This window comes from Chanodichthys erythropterus, chromosome 1 (assembly GCF_024489055.1).
Source record: "Chanodichthys erythropterus isolate Z2021 chromosome 1, ASM2448905v1, whole genome shotgun sequence".
Taxonomy (NCBI): domain Eukaryota; kingdom Metazoa; phylum Chordata; class Actinopteri; order Cypriniformes; family Xenocyprididae; genus Chanodichthys; species Chanodichthys erythropterus.
In genome coordinates, this window is record NC_090221.1 from 14,721,306 (window position 1) to 14,741,797 (window position 20,492).

The 20,492-nt window shown below is 38.0% G+C and overlaps 1 protein-coding gene across 1 annotated transcript; it reads right to left on the reverse strand.

Moving 5' to 3' along the window:
- Positions 1-5,531: 5,531 nt before the first annotated feature.
- cenpi (centromere protein I) lies at positions 5,532-18,690 on the reverse strand. Its single transcript, XM_067380940.1, has 20 exons — positions 18,420-18,690; positions 18,038-18,175; positions 17,710-17,828; positions 16,880-16,987; positions 16,701-16,749; positions 16,534-16,580; positions 16,329-16,418; positions 16,110-16,241; positions 15,608-15,733; positions 13,122-13,242; positions 12,891-12,985; positions 12,068-12,185; positions 11,745-11,809; positions 11,357-11,466; positions 10,347-10,482; positions 10,042-10,166; positions 7,737-7,785; positions 7,027-7,245; positions 6,556-6,597; positions 5,532-6,403 (listed from the first exon to the last, which is right to left on the reverse strand). Exons 1-20 carry the CDS (start codon positions 18,580-18,582, stop codon positions 6,302-6,304), a joined length of 2,154 nt encoding a protein of 717 aa, XP_067237041.1. The 5' UTR covers positions 18,583-18,690; the 3' UTR covers positions 5,532-6,301.
- Between the last annotated feature and the right edge of the window lie 1,802 nt (positions 18,691-20,492).

A 20,492-nucleotide genomic window follows, 5' to 3' on the forward strand; every position in this document is an offset into this window, starting at 1 on the left:
CACCAGATCGAACACTTAACCTTTATTCAACTTTGTCCTTAAAGGACTGAGTTCACTAAAGTTCTCTGATACATTTTTAGGAAAAACAAGACTTTGTTCTCAGGGAGTATCAGAATATCTGATTTTTCTGGTAGTAGAACATTAAGTTTTAAAAGGTGCACATTTGGCTTTGCTAACTCACCATTAAGTCTTTTTAAACCAGTACAACAACATTTATTTTGTGGAACACCAAAAAAAGAAGTTTAGCTGAATGTCCAACCTGCTCTCTTTCATACAATAAAAGTAAATAGGAAGCAGGGGTTGTGAAGCTTCAAAAAGTAAAATTAAAATTAAAACAAATTAAAGTGATCCATATGACTTGTGCACTAGATTTCAAATATTTGAAAACCATACAAGAACTTTGTGTGAAAACCTCACCTCGAAAAATCCTGTTTGTCATATGTGGTCACCATTCACTTTCATGAGCAGCTTGGATATTGTGACTCCATTTGGGTTCCTCAAAAAAAAAAAAAATTGCCATTCGTTTTTTTTTTTTAAAGAAATAATATAAATATGTTGCTAATAAAAAATTAGCAAAATATTGTATTGTTATTATAATTAATATTATTTAAAGGGGTTTTTCACTGCTGGCTTTCAATAAAAAGTCTTAAAGTTTTAGTCATAATGGTGTCGACATGTATTTTTTCCGGGTGCAAGAATTCATAGAATAAACGTTTAGTGGGATTGAGTTATTTTGGTTTCCAGTGATCCAGCGTGTTCTAGGCAGTGGCTAAAGCTGCAAAGAATTGTAAATATGCAGAGAACACTGAGACGGAAAATCTGAAAAACCTCCATGTTTGTAGTCAGGTGCAGTAGGTGATCTGAAAAATGCTAACGTTAGCCTGCTAGCATTGAAAGCAAATGATCCCACCCTCCCTGCAAATCGCTGTCCAAAGCCACGCCTCCTCCAAAACACATGAACGCGCACACACACAGCTCATTTTCACCATAACGTCATTTAAAGCAGGACTAAGTAACTTTTTTTACCTTCATAAATAGTTTTCTAAGTCCTTACGATGGTTAATTGACTTGTAGTGGTGTGTTTGAGGCGAGCACTAACCCCTCTGGCACGTCTTCGCCAACCCGACACAATCTCGCCTCATGTCCATGTTCACGCGAGAATGACAAAATGCTTTACGGTAATTCAAAAACAATGTATATATTATGACTTTATAAGACAATTTCGAAAATTATCCACCTCCATCAAGATTTCTTGTACTGTATTTGCAAAACTACTGCGCTGGTGAGCATTGTAGTCCAGAGCTGCGATTGGAGTATTTACGACAGTGTGATTCACTGAAGGAACCTGTAGGGGGAGCTTCGCAAATCTTACCGAGTTCCGCTTTAATGAGCAGACAACCTACGATACAGTTTTCAGTGATAACCCTACTCTTACAAATCAGCATATCAGAAATCACCAGAGCTTTACCTACAACTCCACACCACCCCCAAAAAAGGTGGTTTATTTTTTGTTTTGCATCACCTTCTCTCTATAAACACACATACACACACACTTTATATATTACCACCTAAAATAATAGAGAACAGGCTTTCACAGGATCACCTTTGCAATTTAGCTTTCTACAACTTGTGGAGATGTACTTTGTGTCCCCTTATCAATCCATATTAAGGCCGCCTTCTGAGTTTCAGTCTAAGCTAGTTTTCAGGAGCCCTGTGCATGAGGCCATGCGGTACAAGGCAGTAAATAAAACACATAAATGTGCCACTGCAGACAACCAGCAGACACCAGCCCTTTCAATGTTAATAGGAGAGCATTGGTTACCCGAGTTTAAATAATGGCCTCCTGCTTCTTTTGCTGGGGTCAGGTGCCCTAGGTGGCTGGATTTATGGAGTTAGCAAATTGCTTTTCTATCCTCATTCTTTGCGCCTCTTTCTGTCTGGTCACCCTTTCTTTCAACACAGCATGTGGATGATGGAAAGGAACGGGGGGTGATTGGCCTGTTTTTCACTATAGAGCACGTGTCTCAAGGCCAGGGGAAAGCACAGAAAGGTGCTCATCAAAGGTGCAACTCTGCCGACACATACCATAACTAAGACGTTTCTCACAGCACTAAAATCTTTATTCCAGCATAGTCGGAGATGAGGCCGCCGGTGATGCTACTGACAGTCAAGAGTGATTGTGATGACCGAGAATGTGACTCCGCTTTTCAACTCCAACTCAGAGCCGTATTTGCCATTTCCCTTGACTACTGGTTCAAATATCCTATCACAACTAAGGCAAACAGAGGCCATGGGATTGCAGGCAAAAACATCAAAAGCCAGACGGGAGGAAAACAAGAATTCCAATTTATATAACCAACATAATATGGTCTGTACCTGCAGAACTCGCAAAAAAGCAGCTAGACAGATGAGTGTATCACAGTATTGGCAAGGCGCTGTATTGATATTCATCAAACATTCTAGTTAGGGGATTGTTCTAGTCCCATAACTTCTTTTCTGCCTTGGAAGCTCTGGCATTTCTTTCAGGAAATGCTAATCTAAATCATACTGAATTATGATACGCAGTATCTACACAGCCTCCAAACCAAACTCTGAATAGCTTTGCATAACTCGCCGAATTTGTTCCTCTTGACATTTTTAGATCACTCCTCTAAGTGAGGCAAAACAAAAAAAAAAACAAGGTAAACTTCCCCTGATGCTTCCTTGTGTACAAGACGCCGTCTGAGCAAATAAATAATGTACTCCAAAAGTACATGCAGATGATGTGCGGAGGGAAAACAAATCACTAAGAAAATGAGTTACAATTCAGAGCTGTAGAGGCACACACTGCACCAATAAATGTTCTTGTCAAAACACATTTCAAAATGCATAAAAAACAGTGTCATCAGACAACACTCGCTGTTTGTCACATTCACAATGAAGAGTGCAAGCGAGGGAATGGACACGGATGATCTGAGGGAAAAGAGAGGGTTGTGACAAAGGAATACATTTTAAATTATTGTAAATGCATTTTCAGATTACACAAAATGACTGAACATTCATGGTAGCCTACCCAGAGACAAAATAATTTCCATTTTGAACAGTTCATGATTACCGCACTAGTATTTTCAGAATCTTCTGTAGAGATTGCCTAGGAGGATTTTCAATTGTAAGTCAGGTACCACTCCTTACAGAGATTCAAATAAATCAGATTTATTTATGTACAAATGTCTAAATCTCCATGCAGAGCATAACCAGAGAAATTTACATTCACTATAGCAATTTCAATTACTTTTCTATGACTTTGAACATCCACAAAACCCATGATATTTCCAGGTTTGCCATGACTGTTAGAACCCTGAACGTTAAAATAAAATTGTGACAGCAGGGAAAGAGGATGAACATGCTGATCTGGAAAGGATCTAACAGGGGTTAGAAATGTGGAGGAGGCTTGTGACAGTGGCATAATCTTTAAATGACTCGTGAAAAAACTGGATGAGCTGATAACTCAGGCTGATGACTCTTCATCATTTCAGCAGGATCTACTGTAGGCCTATCTAACATTAAGATCAGGCTATACATTTATTACTTTTCCTCTTTTTTGTGGCTGTTCAGCATGAATCAACTCCACAGGCTGTAGGCATTTCAAAGAACATCAAAGCACGAGTCACAATAGCGCTTTTAAAGAAGCTTCAACCTCGCGTTACACTACTGTGACACAACATTGGACATTTATGAACGTGCTTCGGAGACTAATGTCAAAACCCACACACATTTCGTTTTCATAATGTAAAGTTAGACGCTATATGGTTTGTCTGCTTGGAAAGAAGAAGTAAATTTGACTGAATTCGAATAAAAGAAAAGGCAAATACAGCCAGAAACATTTCCAGGGGCCGTGAGCAACAGATAATGTATGAAAGTCTCTGTGAACGGTGCTGTTCTTAGAAACGATTCAAGAAACAATGATTCATGTGAACCGGTTCTTTTAGTGAAACATACCGGCGTCAGACCAATGTTGTCTGATTTCCACACAAATGAATCTGAGCCAGTACCTTTTCTAGGCTACTGAATAAAAACATACAGCTCTAAAATATCATCACGTTTCAAGCACTACTGCAAACATGGAATCTGAAGCTGAAACACAATGAACAGTGTAGCCCGAAAGAATGATTCTTATGAGTCGGTTCTTTTAGTGAATCAAAACTAAATAGCGTGCTGTCCGAATAGTGAATCAAAAACATTTATGAATCAGTCGGAGCGGTTATTTCATGAATTTATCTCATTTACAGAAACAAATTACTTAAGTCATAGCCTAATATTTAACTCGAAATACTGTGTTATGTTGGGGGTGGGGAGAAATAACGATGTAGCAGGTTACACAATTTTTACTTATTTACTGCCAATTACTGGATTGCATTCTGCCTCATATATATTATATATATATATATATATATATATATAAAAAAAGTAAAACAGCTTTAAATAGTATTTTTCCTGATTAGTTATATGTGTTCTGTTGAAATCTGAAATGATCTTATATGCCAAATGACTGCTGAGGGCAGTGAATGCAATAGGAATTGCATTTATTCTCCCCCTCCGAATATTTCTTATTCAAAAGTACTAAAAGAACGACTACTGAAACAGGAATCGATAAGAATCGGAACCAGAGCGTATAACATTAACAGGTTACATAGCATTTACTTAAATCAGCTCATAAAGTCACTGGCATGATTGCCAAATCATGTCACTTGCAAGATATTTTAGAGCATCGGAAAATATAAACCAAAAGATCTGCTACACTGACTTGACCTGTCAATCGGTATAAAACAAGAAAGATTAAAGATTGACAGTTAACATCAGGCCTTTGCTCCGATAGAGGAGTTGGCATTAATAATGCATATCACTAGATTAATTTATCGCGCGTCTCTAAATTTAAACTAAAAACGCTTTGCGGTTCTAACCACCAACACACTTGTCAAGTACAGCAAATAGTCTTACCTTTTCTTTTGAAAGGTGCGAAACAGCGAAAGTGAAGCACTTCAGATTTCCATTTTACACGGACGCTCAGATAAAAAGAGGAAAGCTGCGGGATGAGAGTGTGGAGAAGTGATGAACTGGCAGTCGGCGATGAGCAAATAATGTCATACATGAACAAGGACATCAGCCGAGCAAGGCAGACCGCGTAGTTTCGCGCTCGTGGAATTCATCGTTTTAAGTTCTGTAGCTGCCTCAATTCATGATAACGCATCAGATGTAATCCCGGAGGTGTACGCGTATTCTTCATTCACTCCAAATGAAGTTTGCTGGACGGCATCGTGACGAGCTATCGCTGAAAATAGCGCGGTCGAGAGAGGGGACACATCGTCGCGAGGCATCTCCAGAGCCCGTCATAAACACGAAGATGTGTCACGCAGAGTTGAAGGCGCTCACATTTATGAGAGGGGCAGTAAAATGTAAAGCCGTAGAGCTTTGCTCACACCGCCTTCGCGCTGAGATTTCCTAGGATGCACTTGGAACAAGTTACCTAAGGAACGCTTAGTGCTTCTGTGGAAAACAATGGTCTTTATTGAATTTTAAAGGAGCAGTCTTTATAGGGTTTGATTTAGTGAGAAGCATAATGTACAACCTTTGCATTCAAACCACATTAAGTCCAGTTTGATGTTTTTGAACAAACCAACCTATTATGATTGATTACACATCCATTAAATTCAAATTATCAGTACAATGAGGTTTTAAAAAAAACATTTGATGTGTGAATTACTCTGAAAATAATACAACTATACTTTGAGTCAAATATCATACAAAATTGCAATCATTGCAAGTTAACAGGTCCCTAAACAAGTCCAAAACTCCAGTGGATCCTGGCAAATGCCTGCAACACACAACTTTACCTCATGCTATATCTGAGAGCAAAGGATTTATTTAATTGTGAGACCGGTCAGAAATACATAGCCACATCTGGTTTATAGGAATAATAAGACCATTCATCAGTCTTTGACATATAAATAATGGAAAGTGTATTTTAGATGGCAGTTAAAGCAGTCATAATCATGTTTTTTCTTCAAATATTAAAGGTTTACCACAATGTTTTAGTTTGTTTTGTGTGCACAAAAGATAAAATGCAACAACAACAAAAAAAGGCTAAAAATATAAACAACACTAGAAAAGAATGGAAACTAACAAAATGGCTTGAAATGTACATTTAGTATTTACAGTTACACAAGTGGCCCTCTTACTGAGGAGGAATATAAAAATATATACATGTTCTGGACTTCCTGCCAGCATCTCGTTGAACTCGTGGCCTGCCTGTCATCTTGACAGCTCAATGAGGAGCCGTGCCAGTGTTGGTCTGAATAAAGTTTTTGAGGCCATCAAAACCTTGATTAAAGAGAAACTCCATATACCAGTTCCAGTACTTGCCGGTCTGCAAACATGAAAAGAACAGTTACTGTGTGGACTATTGCAACAGTATAGGACTGAGTTAAATCATGTTCTCGTGTGGATCAGAAATAAAATCTATGACTGACAAACATCAGAAAAGTTTTTAATAAAAAGGAGATGATATAACATAAGTACCTTTATGGAACCAAGATCCACATCCTTCCTCTCCGGCCAACACTGATAAAGAGAACACATAAATATTCATCATTCTCCCTCTGCTTTAAAATCTCAATAGTACACTGCTGAATGTTGCAGTCGGACCAAAAAAGGTACTTGTATTATTAAAGATGATGAAAACTCCAGTCTCACACAGCTTCCATGAATAATAAAATGTGATTCTATATTAATGGATCCTCTATAAAAGATACATTAATACCACATTTATCTCTTTGTCTAATCCTAAAGTTATTAGTGAAAAGTGGAGGCTGCACTGTATCACACGGTAGTGATACAAGGCTTTACACTTGATGTAATATAATCATCTAAACAAGCTTGCGCAGCCGAGTCCCATTCCGTCACTCCAAATGAGATGACAGTCAAGCATCGCTGTACTATTATGAGCTCTTGTGCTTTTAAATGTCACTAGCGTGAGAATGTCTCACTCACCCTCTGATGAAATTCGATGGCGTAGCTGAAAAGTGCCGGGTGGTGGATGAGGTCGAAGCGGCACCAGGGTTCTGCTACTTTGCTCAGAGCAATTAGTTCCTTGTCGATCTCAAGGTCTGAACCAGGGATGCACCACCAGGAGTTCCACATGGAGTTCACCATGGCTTGAAGGTTTCGATTAAACTCGTTATATGTGTTTCTGCTAATGTGGGGGGTTTTCTGTAAGGCAAGGAAATGTTAAACATGAAACTAAATAAGTCAAGACCTGTCAGACACAAGTGGCTAAAATAACATCTGGTGCCACTAAAAGGGATCTCATAAATTGCACAGTGAGAAAAAAACCACACGTGAGTGAATAAAAACCTTCGCCCATATATTTTAAATGACAAAAAATTGCAATGCTGTGATCAAATTATTTGGCCATTTCATTCACTGCAATGCCAGTGCCATGCTCATATTTTGAGGCTTCTTTGTCTCACTGGGATTCAATCATTAAGACTCCATTCTCCTTTCATTCCCAGCAGGTAAGGGGAGGATTACAGCAATAGCCTCCAGGAGCTTCATTGTAAATTCTTAAAAGCACAGCTTGAAGGTCTTTCTAATTTGCCCATTATGAGTAAATTATTCAGACACAGAACATCCTGCGTACACACAGTTGGCTTTTCATGACTTTGCTATGTTCATTTTATGACACAGTATCCCCTCATTACCTCTCTCTGCTGCTCTTGTTTCTTAGCCAAGGTCAGATTCTTCCGGTATCTGAGAAAATGATAAAAACAGAATTTTAGTAACAAAATTATCATATTATACTTCAATTAATTTTGTACTATAAAAACAGGAGACCATTTAGGTTCAGCAGTTTGAGGTCAGTACTCTAGCAAAGATGCATTAAAGGGTTAGTTCACCCCAAAATTAAATTTTGTCATTAAGTACTCACCTTCATGTCATTCCACACCCGTAAGACCTTTGTTCATCTTCGGAACACAAATTAAGATATTTTTGATGAAATCCAAGGATTTTTCTTCATTCCCCATAGAAAGCAACGTAATTATCATAATTTAAAAGGTCCAGAAAGGTATTAAAGACATCGTTAAAACAGTCAACGTGACTACTGCAGGGCCGGATTCTGGAATCCACTGCCGCTTCAATACATATCTTTTGAGTTAATAATCAACATTTATATTTCTAAATGTTAAATTATTTTAATGACTTCAAGGTATGTTAAAATATTTATTTTCCTTTTCATCTTCAAACACTAGAGAATAATGATGAATACTGTCTGTACATCTCATTGAGAGAAAAGTACAACTTATCAGTATGTTCTGGGAAGCTTTCCTGTTATAGTTAAAGGCTGGGTCAACTTCAACCTTGAAGAAGCTGTGAATCCTGTGTATCTTTGTATGAGCGCTAGTGTTCTGTGTGTAGGTCTTGTTTTGTGCTGGAGGACAACTCTCTGCTTGAGACCTGCAGACACCTTGTCATGATCTAGAAGGACATCCTGTGCCTAAATCAAAGGGTCTGAGCGTCAGCTTTGTGATGGATGGAGATATGCTTCTGACTATCTATCCATGTGTGAGAAATTACTAATTGTCCATTTTTCTCTGAAACTGCAAACGATTCTTCAGTAAAAAATCTGTTTTTTTGGGTCTTTAACTGTGAAATTCCCCTACACTGCAGGGGTTCAACCTTAATGTTATGAAGAGAATATTTTTGTGCACAAAAACAAAACAAAAACAAATGTATTCAACAATTTCTTCTCTACCCTGACAGACTCATATGCAGTTGACACAGTGAACGCAGTTCGGCGCTTCCGTGCTTACGTCCAAAATACTGGCTCATTATTGGCCGGATCCTGCGTCAGCATCACACGCATGCATCGTGCTGCTCATGTGAACAGGCGTTGGCCAATACTGAGTCGGCGTTCTGACATAGAACCTGGAAGTGTTGCAATGAAAATAGTGTAGGAGAATGACAGGGAAGAGACTAATTTGTTGAATAAAGTCATTATTTTTGTTTTGTTTTTGCACACAAAAAGTATCCTCGTTGCTTCATAACATTGAGGTTGAACCACTGTAGTCACGGTGACTATTTTAACAATGTTTTTGCTACTTTTCTGGACCTTGAATGATGGTAATTTTGTTGCTTTCTATTGAGGATAAAAAAGCTTGATTTAATCAAAAATATTTTAATTTGTGTTCCAAAGATGAACGAAGGTCGTACAGGTGTGGAATGACACTAGGGGAGTTCATTTTTGGGTGAACTAACCCTTCAAAAGGATAAAAATTGATAGTTAAGACACATTATTTAAAAAAATACTGTTCTTTTGAACTTTCAATTCATCAAAGAAAGAGACCACAGCTGTTTTCAACAATGATAATAAGACATTTTTCTTAAGCACCAATTCAGCATATTAGAATGAATTCAGAAAGATCATGTGACACTAAAGATTGAAGTAATGATGCTGCAAATTCAGCTGCCGTATGGTTTCGGATGACTTGGAATAGAGTCATGTGGCCAACTTTTATGGTTATTTTTTGTCCTTTTTGTAGCTTAGCAGTATAAATCCCCATCTGGTAACTCATCTCAATTTCTGTTTCTTGGTAACCACAAAATCATACATATGGCATCATGGTGAGTAAATGACAGACGTTTGATTTTTGGATGAACTATCCCTTTAAGTCTTCACACTTCACAGCAGCACTGAAAGGTTTGTGTGCCGAAGCAGATGAGAGGATCTTCATACTTCATTTCATCTATTGCTTACAGGCATCATGGCAATGTAATGCATTTGAAGGTTCAGGCTGTTGCTCTCAGTTTAGCCAGCAGCACACAGGTGTCCCACTGCCATGGGAACTGCACATGCAATGAAGAGTAACTTACCCTTCACATGGGTCACTCACCCAAAAGTGATGCCCTTAATCTAGCATGGTCAGGCTAAAATTTCAAGAAGAACATCTCCAGGAATGACGAGAGTGATAAAATGACCGATAAAGCTTATAGCTCACAATATAGTACCTGTACATGATGTAGCCAAGCCGATCCACACTGATGGAGTCTGTGGCAAATAGAGCTGGGTAGAACACCCCAGCTGGAGGCATGATGATCAGAGGCAAGCTGTATTTCACAAACATGTCACACACCTAGACATGACGAGAGAGAGAAATGTCTGCATTAGCACAAAGTCATCAACATGTTTGTGGTACTAAATCTACTCAATGAAAAACAGCACATAAATCTTAGTGAAACTCAGGCAGGAACTTCAGTGGATGTCTCTTTGCCAAGAACATCATGTTAATTAAGTTAATCACAGCTGAGCGTACCGTCTCATAGAAGGCAAGGGACTGGTTGAGCAGAAGAATGTGGCAGTTCTCCAGACGGAGTCCCTCAGAAGCCAGCAGTCCCACGAAGTGCACCAGCTCCATAACTGAGTCCATGAAGCCAGACAAGGTCATAGTCCTAGAAAGGGAATTATAATTCTTTTCACTCATTTTTTTGAAAGCATACACAAAATAACATGTGAAAAACAAGTTCTTCTTGCAGAACAAACTCTATTTCTCCAAGAGAACAATAAATCAGCTTTAAATCAAAATGAGTATACAACAGATGTGTCTTTGTGCTATTCTTGGCACCCACACAATTCGCACAGCACAGAGACACAAAGCGAAAAAAGGGAGTAATGCGTGCATCACATTGATGCATGGCACACTGGCGCAGTCAAACAAGGTTTTGCCCTTGATCATAATTTCTCCTTCAGCTGTGCACTTCAGTAATGTAATAAAAAAATAACCAAATCAGCAGAGAGGGAAAAGCAATACACGACAGGAGAGGGAAAAAATCCACTGCACTTCATTACACACCGTTCCACAGAACACTTTCGGGGTAAACGAGGTTCAGACGGAGCCCGACCACAGGAGCAGTTCATTGATCTCTTTTAAATATAAAATATAAAGAAAGCTGTAGTGGTAAACCTCAGGCAAGGCTTTTAAGAGTACAATCGCTGGAGTGTGGTCCCATTTCTTCACTAGGTAAAGTGCAAGTCATATTTAAGCATCAGCATTTGCAACTTAACTTCTATAAAGCAACACATTTCCAAGAATATTCAATTGGATTTAAGGCAAGGGACATGACTGAACCATAAGAATAGAAACATTTTCTCATATAATATTATAGCTAAATACCACTTTCCGCACCTTCGTGGCCTTTGTTACATTAGCAAAAGTCTATTGATAACTAATAAATTGAGCAAAATAAAACCAGGGATGATTATTAATAAACAACTAAATACTGTAAATGTTTATTTAATATCTTTAAATGCTTTTTTGATACTCACATGGTGCTGTTGCTGTTAAGACTGATGTCCAAACCGCCATCCGATGCGCTGACGGAATGCCATGTCAGCCACTTCACCAGCATGCTATTCAGACACTCGATGACACTACACTGTGAGAAGGACAATGTGAAAAGGCACATTCAGATAAGGGTGGGAAAAAAAAAAAAAATCAACTGCTTTCAACTGCTGCAAGCTTAATCACAAAACCACTCAAACAACATCACAGGAAGGGTAAAGATGCCAAGGCTTAAGTGTTGAAAGAGTAATTCATTTATGTCTGAACTGTTTGTGCATTCATCAACATAATCTGGCTCATGCTGTAATACTCATGCTTGACACAAACAAATAGAAAGGAAGCAAATAAGCGTACATTTAAAAAACAACAAACCTTGAAAAATACAGTGGAGGTAAAATAAAGTTGCTTCAGTGGCTCGAAGAGAAGTTTATGCACGTCTACAGACAAAGAAAAGAAACATTGTTCAAGTTATAGTTTTATACAAGAGGATTAATAGTTTTATTTTAAGATTATTAGGATTAGTTTTATACAGGATTAATTTACACTGACCAATAAAATGCAAAAAAAAAAAAAAAATAGCATTAGGGAGTAATTACAAATTATACTGCTACCTACTTTTGTTTTCAACAATTTCCACTAAACCATCAAATGCAAAGAGCTTCATGAAATACTCTAACTGTATTTGGGACACTCACAAAAGCTGGGCATCAATGGAATATCACTGAGAAGATCCAGGATCTGTGGCCGGAGCAGAGAGCCGTCCCACACTCTCAGGAACTTATAAAGAAAACTCTCCGTGCTGGAGAATCCCTCCTGAGGACGACAATGTACAAACACAAAACCTGTCAACATGGGACTTGAGGATTTAACAAATAGGTAGATCATTCAGAAATGCAGAAAAGGAATAAAGCAAGGCAGAGAAATGATTGATAGATGTCTTGGGGTTTGTGGAATAAACTGCCACATGTTTCTCATATTACACATCCAAACTTGAGGCTACTATGGTTAAAGCTGCAGTCAGCGATTTTTCCTCTTTGTCGCCATCTCTTGTTTGAAACCTGCAATTGCAGTCATATGCGGAACAGTTATCTGTACGTGCGTTGTGCCTCGTCAGCGCGGATGAATCTAATGCTTGCTGTCAGTCAACGCACCGGTGTGGATACTGAGCTTCAGAATCACAGATTCTACATCTTGAAAGTATGACCAATATAAAAATTTTCACTGGAAAATATCATCTGAACAAGTAAGTAACATGTCTGCCACTTTTGTAATGACGCACAGAGGAACTGCTGCTTGCTCAAATTTCCCACGGAAATCCACCATGTCGCTCTTATTATAAAACATTATTACAAGCTTACTGTTGTGAATCAAGACAAGATAATGAAATAGTTTTGAACACTGGCTGGTTATGTACTTGCTCAAAAAATTGATTTTGGATAATTTTTTAACGAAAAAAGTTACAGCCCGTAGTTTTAATTTCCTATTGGGTAATATTTGTCTTGTATTGCTCGGTCGTACCTGCAGGAACTGCTGTGAGAAGAGGACGGTGCTCAGAAAGCGACAGGCTTCAGAAGTGTTGTCAGAACTCCCATCCACAGGACATAGTAAAAACTCTGCCCAAAAAAAACAAGAATTAATCATATTATGGTACTGAATTCAACTCATAAAACAGAATTCGGAGAGCCTAGAGAAGCCTAGAGATCTTTACATATGCTGGAAAGTTTTGGCATTACAGCATGGAAAATTTACCCTCTTGTAATGAGTGTCCAAGCCAAAAGTTAAGGCGCAGGAAGGCAGATTCATCCTGTACACAGTCCAGGTAGTGCAGAGCCAGCACTGATCCCAGCAGCGAACCCATCTGGGCAGGCAGCTGAAAACAAGTTATGACTTCAGCATTAAGCAGCAAAATGCTATGCAACATGCATCCGCACAACATAGAGACAGTATATCATGTACAAGAGCTGTCAAAACAGCTGGAGGAAAATAAACCAATTCAGTCATATTTCTGCCTCCTTTGAGACCTGCACTGAAACCAACAGTTTATTACAATAGTTCGGATAAAACATGCTGCCATTCTGCATTCTAACCATTTCCAAAAACTGTAATTTGTGTCACTCCACAAACAGCTGCCTCTCAATATGGGACTTCACAAATAAATAAATAAATAAAACTAAGTGACAGATTGACAACGGACATGGCTGATTCTTTCTGTAATTAACGAGCAAATGTATCATTCATCTGAGAAACGACTTGTTCTAATGATGGGGCTGTCACAGTGAGAAAGAATCAATGAACTGTTTTTCTTCTTCTACATTCCACTGCCTTCTTTCTCGATCCTTCCAGTTTGCAGACTGCAAAATCACTTAAGTGGTACAGGAATACTCTGAAAATGTTTTCAGAATTAAGCATAAATGTCAGGAGACCTTTAAAAGCAGTGGTCTCAAACTTAATCCATTGAGCCACAGCTCTGCAGTTTTGCTCCAACCCTAATCAAACACACATGATCGAGCTAATCAAGGTCTTCAGGATTACTAGAAACTTTCAAACAGGTGTGAGTTAGAGCTGGTTGGAGCTAAACTGTCCAGAGCTGTGGCCCTCCAGGAATTGAGTTTGAGACCACTGTTTAAAAGAGATTTAATAAGCCTCATCAGGTCAGTGGATCCACCAGGTAGAACGTTTGCAAGATGCCTTTAAAAATTGTAAACATTTGATGACTTGTCAGTTGAGAGTGTAATTTGTCCTTTAGTACTTACAGAGATGCCAGTGTGTTTATGTAAAATTAAATTTTACAGAGGTGTTTAATGTTCATTTGCAAAGTTGACTGCTGTGAAAGATTGTGCAGTAATATCAAACCACTATAATCAGGTGGCAGATTTAATGACATGCCCATTGATCAGTCTTGTGAAGGCTTAGCTCCTCCAAGTGGCCAAACCAAAGTAGTGCAGATCTCAGTTTACAAATCACATCATGGGCCATATTCACAAACCCTCTTAAAGGGTTAGTTCAGAATGAGTTGGCATTCTGAAGTAAACACAGAAGCGCTGCACTGCGTTTACTACGTGATCAGCATAGGAAACTGACAGGGTAGAGAGGAAATTGTTGAATAAAGTCATTATTTTTAAATTTTGTTTTTCCATTCTCGTCACTTCATAACATTAAAGCAGAGTTCAGATTGCATGATTTTAGCCCCAATTTTGGCTCGCCGACAAATTACCGAAATCACAGGCAAATCGATGCTCATTTACACAAGTGACAATCACGCAGTGTGAATGAGCAAAGACGCGATCTGAGAGAATCGCCAACGAGTCACCGACGCCTGTGAGATATTTGGCATGCTAAATATCTGGACCTGTCGGTGATTCAAAATCATGCTTTGTGAAAAGTGTTCTGACTGAAAACGACATCGGTGATGACCGACAGCCAATGAGAGAGCAAGATACAGAGCAGCGGGGAGTTCGGGAGGAGTTATAGACGACTCTCGTTGCAGAACACACAATCCTTGTTCCTTGTGTCTCGCCAACCTCTTCCTCCTCCATATTCTTCTTTTCTCTTTCTTGTTTTTGCTGCAAATCAGCACACAGGCAATTCGTATTCCAAGCTTCTTGCAGGCTACCATTTTTAATAATAATCCCAGTCTCACGTGAGAACTCCGGTCTTGCACGCGTGATATCGCGTTGTTTCCTTGTCACATGTCGCGTGTGTTTGGTTGTGAAACATAGTTTGCGTGCCAGACAGAGTTGTCGGCGATTCTTCCTATTGTAAAGTCACGCAGTGTGAAACCTTCTGTCGCCGATCTATCGTGCAGTTTGAACACAGCAGCGACTGAATGCTGGCCAAGACAGTCATGCAGTGTGAACAGAACAGTGACCCGACTACTTTGAAAATCGTGCCGTCTGAACTCGACTTAGGTAGTAAAGACATTGTTAAAATAACATTATCTCTTGCATTGAATGTGGTAATTATATTGCTTTCTATAGGGGATTAAAAAAAACCTCAAATTTCATCAAAAATATCTTAATTTGTGTTCTGAAGATGAATGAAGGTCTTTCGGGTTTGGAACGACTCAAGGTTGAATAATTAATGACAGTGTGATGTCATTGATGGGTGAAATAACCCTAGAACTTCTACTGCTATTTAGGAGAACACTTAGTGGTAAAAGAAAATGTTTTGTGAATATGGCCTCAGTTCTACAGATGACATATGTTGTGAAAGAAAGAAAAAGCAGTGTGCATTACCTCTATATTGTGAATGTTTTCCAGTAGCTCTTTGAAGGATTGAAGCTCCTGCAGACGAAAAACCTTCTTGCTGGAGTTGCTGTCGAATGCTGAGCTCAAGGAAGGTATTGCTAGATGATGTAGTTTCTATGAACATTAGAGAGTGAGAAATTGTGATTTACTTATTGTTCCCCATTCATATGATTTTAGATCATAGCTTGTCAAGGCTGGAATACACTAGACATCCTTTGGTTTTTAGAATACATATTGTTTTCATTTATCAGGCATCTCCTAGCAACAAAGTGCATGTTTCTGTGCAAGTTTGATGTGTTTGGAAATATATGAAAGTATGGTATGATCCTCAGTCAGTTAGAGTAGGTTGACCAGTTTTTTCCCTGTAACCAGAGAAAAAAAAACAGACAAGTGTATGATGCCTAGTGTTTTAAAGTGTATATTCCAGCCTTCATTTGATAGTTCAGTGCTTTGTGAAGCTCTTAACAGTATTACACTAATGATAACATACCCTCTTCCTGGAGGATGGCTTCTCTTTCACATCTAGGGTCAGGCTCTGGTCAACTGAAACTGCACTCTTGTTTTTTTTCTGCACAGCACTCAGAGCCACTTTCCAGGTGGAGTTGTGATTCTTGAATCCAGTCTGGGGGGAAAAATTGCAGTCTAAGAGCCTGAAACACCTGGCAGAAGACAAAGTTCTCCTGGAGAAAACAGTTATATATATACTAACCCTTGCTCTTGATGGAAGAGAAAGCGTCACTAAGTCTGGGCGGAACACTTTGTAGAGTGCTAGAAGTTGTGTGAGAAATGGTTGTCTGCCCTTATAGAGGAGGAAGAAACAAAGCACTTGTCAGATGAAAAAAAAAACAGTCTCTACCACTATAGTTAGTCTACATCTATATTGAGGAGTTTATTTAAATAGACAGGGTCTTCACCATTTTGGCTTGAATATCCAAAAGTTTCCTGACTCTGTATGGGTGAACTGTGAAGGTGAAAAAAAAAAAAAAAAAATCAGAATTACTAGCAAATAACATCACATACTATTGTAGCATTCACACTCACACAGTAATATACAATTTAAGCCATTTAGTCAACAACTCACCATGTTCCCGCATAGTTAAAAGGTACAACAAATGGCAAATAAAAGGGCACTGGAAGGGGGGAAAAAAATAATAAATTAACACAAAAAATTATTTTTTATGAAATTGTATAACATACCAGTGGACTTGACAACATGGAAGTATTCTAAATTAAAATAAGCAATTGAAAAGCACAACTAACCAGATTTTCTTCCGTCACAAAGCTGAAAATGAAGCCATAAATGGATCTCAAGTTGTCTTTGCAGTCAATCAGGTCAAAAACAGTAAGTACCCAGCGGACAAAGAGAACCTTAAAAGAAAACATGTTACTAAGAGAGTGAACTAAAGGTTTCAGGTCACAATATAATGAAAGTAGTGACAGATCTTTTCTTCAATATTGCGACATACATCAAAGTGTAAAAAATGTAAAGAAAAATGCATCGGTTGTTGATTAGATTTTGAGATGCGGCCACTGCACTCAAAAATGGAGGGAGATGAATGCGAGTTTGTGTGAGCTCCGATGACTGGAGAAGTCCTGCATTTCACCAGAGAGAAGGCTGTCGTTTCACCGGAAGACCAAGTTATGACATCATGATTACAATACTTTTTTTTTTAATTAAACATGCACATGGCTAAACATTCACAAGATCATCTATAAATGAATTAATGTAATTAAAGGTGCCAAAGAGGATGTTTTGTTTTATACATTTTTGCAATATTACTTGAAAATGTCTTTACTAACTGATAAAAGACTATTTATTAGGTGCACTGAAAGGAATAATATTAATATACATCATCTGTGCACGAGGTAGGGCCTTAAAAACATCAGCCAATCGTTTTCAGGAGTTTTGGGAGGCGTTCCTTTGTTCTTACGAATGCGCTCATTTCAAAAACTCAGTAACAGTCTTTGGATTCTCAGTCAACGAAAAAATCCTCTCTATCACCTTTAATGAATTCTCAATTCATGCCGACTTGAAAGAAAAAATGAATATGCCATTTCACCAATGACCAGGTCCAACTATCAGCCCTTACCTGTGCATTCATTGGCATTTTCCCAACACACAGCCACGACACCCCCTTCACAATGGCCTCCTGTGGCACCACTGTGGCAGGTATTAGAAACTTCAGCACCCGGGTACAGTTCACAGTTCCTGTTAGATAAACTTAAGTTAATCATCTGTGAGATGAACTACTAAAGGCACTCAGCAGAATGAGGATGAGCAACCACACTGACAAATGTGACTGTGATCTCATTGCTAGAATTTTTCTTATGATGAATTCCTCCTCATGTTTTTAAGTAAACAAACACAGGTAACGTTAGCTAAAGAAATCCGAGTATGTCTTGATTATATTAACTAACCTGCATTGAGGCTTAAAGCCATGTCCAGAAGCACTGTGATGACCTCCGGAGGAAGACCCTTACTGAGAGCCACTGTCTCCACCACCACCAAATTCCTCTCCAGCTCATCATTCCCTCTGACTACTGTGCCAGCCTCCACTGTAACACACAAAAATACATGTAATTAGAGACTATGACACTTTGATACAGCATCTGGTGACGAGACCGACAATACAGATAAACAAAAGACCTAACAGTCTGAATGAGTCATTGGCATAATTAGGCATAATTACAAAAAAAAAACGAAATAAACAAATAAATAAACATTTTCTTACTGCTAAACTGCAACCCTCTAAATTGTTTTTGTGTAATACGTTTCTGTTTTGTTTTCTGCTGCACTCACCCTGAGACAGATACTTCACCGCGAGACCAAAGGGATCCGCCTTAGCTTTTCTTTTTTCTTTTTCTGCCAAACGCAAACTTCTGTTGCTCGCAGAGGAGACGAAGGAGTCTATTTCTCCGGACGGTTCGGAGACTAACCCCGTAAGGTTAGATAAGTCGGCCATTTTTCGCTACATAATATTATTTGTTATTTCTCTCGTGTTTGTTTGCGGTAACCATTCAAACCAAAAGCCAAATCTGCCGCGACCGTTTGGACATGCGCACTGGATCACTTCCTGTACACCCACGAGCACTTCCTCAATGAACTAAAGTGGAGCGGCTATGCTGCTCTAGAATGTAAGTTTGTTGTTTATTTATTTTTAATTTCCACATTAAATTTGTAATTTACTTTAATAATGTTGAACCATTTTTGCCGTTTTAAATGAAAACTAGATTCACTCGCAAATAAATGACCCCGAGAAGATACATATTTGGAAATAGGTTTATAACTTTAATTTCTGTATTATATGTTTTATTTACATATAGGCTTTTTATACAAAACTTTTAAAATATATCAAAGGTCAACCATGGCTCGAGAAGAGAGTTACCAATGGGTGGCTTTTGGCTCAGAAAGGCTTTCGCATCTCAGGATTGTTTATGTATATATATATATATATATATATATATATATATATATATATATATATATATATATGTATATATGTATATATGTATATATATATATATATATATGTATATATATATATATATATATATATATATATATATATATATATATATATGCAAACTTTGATACAATAACTGGAGCTAATCCAGCTAAAAAGCTAAACCAATTGAACACCAATTTGGCCAGACTGAGACACCACTATATTATTGTTGTTGACAAGGTATCACAAAAACATGTTAATGAATACAAAGTACTAGTACTACTCAGCGCACTGCTGATCCACTCCACTTCATATGTAGTTTTATGGTGGTTGGTAAACCAACGTAGAAAGTGCAACTTCGCCACCTACTGGACTGGGGTGTGTAGCGTCAAAGTGGTTGAAATGTTCACTAAAACAGCAGAAAATTGTTCAGACAACAAGATGAGTTAACTATATTTGATAAACACATATGTTGATATCAAAAGGTAAGATCTGTAAAAAGAGTACAATAATATACGTTTCATGTTATGAACGACAATACATTTGTACTTAAATCATTTCTTTGGGTGGATTAAATATTACTTTTGTGAGGATATTTATTTTTGTTTGTAAAACTGGTTTCCACTGCACTGAGCTTAAGTGTGCTCAATAATATATATGCATATTCATGTTACTATTATATAGAAAAATGTGATAATTTAGTGAAAGTGAGCAAGACATGAAAATCTCAAGCGTTTTTAATACTGTCGATCTTAATGGTAAACTGCATAGAGGTTTTATTGTCAGCATCTGCATGCACAAACTTTTTCCCTCACAGTCAAGAGTGCAAGATGACCCATTCTGTGTAAACTAAGAAAGCACAATTCAGTTCTTGGACTAGCTGGAAAAGGTTTAGACACAGGTCAAATCCAAGTTCTCTATTAGGTATTTTTACTCAATGCAAACAGCATATTAGCAGTATACATCCAAACATAGGAAACATATAAGTTTCTCAATTCTTCTCCCTCCAGCACTGTACATTTTGAATGTATCACATATTTAACACACCTGATTCAACTAATTTTCTTAGTAGTGATGCATAACATGTATTTGAATATGTAAAATTAGTAAGACACCTCAAATGTACAGCGCTGTGCATAACAGAATAGAGAAACACATTGATTTAAAGAAAATACAAAAGATGGGGGGGGGTCTGAAAGACGCAAAAGCAATTTTATCCATTTTAGTACTGAAAATAGTAAAAAATGTTCAGAAGAAACAGAAGATTCCAAGGATAAGACTTTTATTGGACTGTGTATTGTAAGAGTCAAACTAGAAAATCAAAACAAAGAGACAAAACTTCTGAAAAATCTTTACAAGTAAAATAAACAGAAACAGCTACAGTAAGACAAATAATATGCAGAACTTGCATGTTAAACAATTTTCAT

What these genes read in the sequence shown, in the direction of transcription:
- cenpi (XM_067380940.1), bottom strand. Translation starts at nt 18,582, where the DNA reads ATGGCCGACTTATCTAACCTTACGGGGTTAGTCTCCGAACCGTCCGGA. An exon ending in TGGACACTCATTACAAGAGG is followed by an intron (nt 12,986 to 13,121) that starts GTAAATTTTCCA and finishes TTTTTTGGGCAG; the next exon opens with AGTTTTTACTATGTCCTGTG. An exon ending in TCTCACAGCAGTTCCTGCAG is followed by an intron (nt 12,186 to 12,890) that starts GTACGACCGAGC and finishes TGTCGTCCTCAG; the next exon opens with GAGGGATTCTCCAGCACGGA.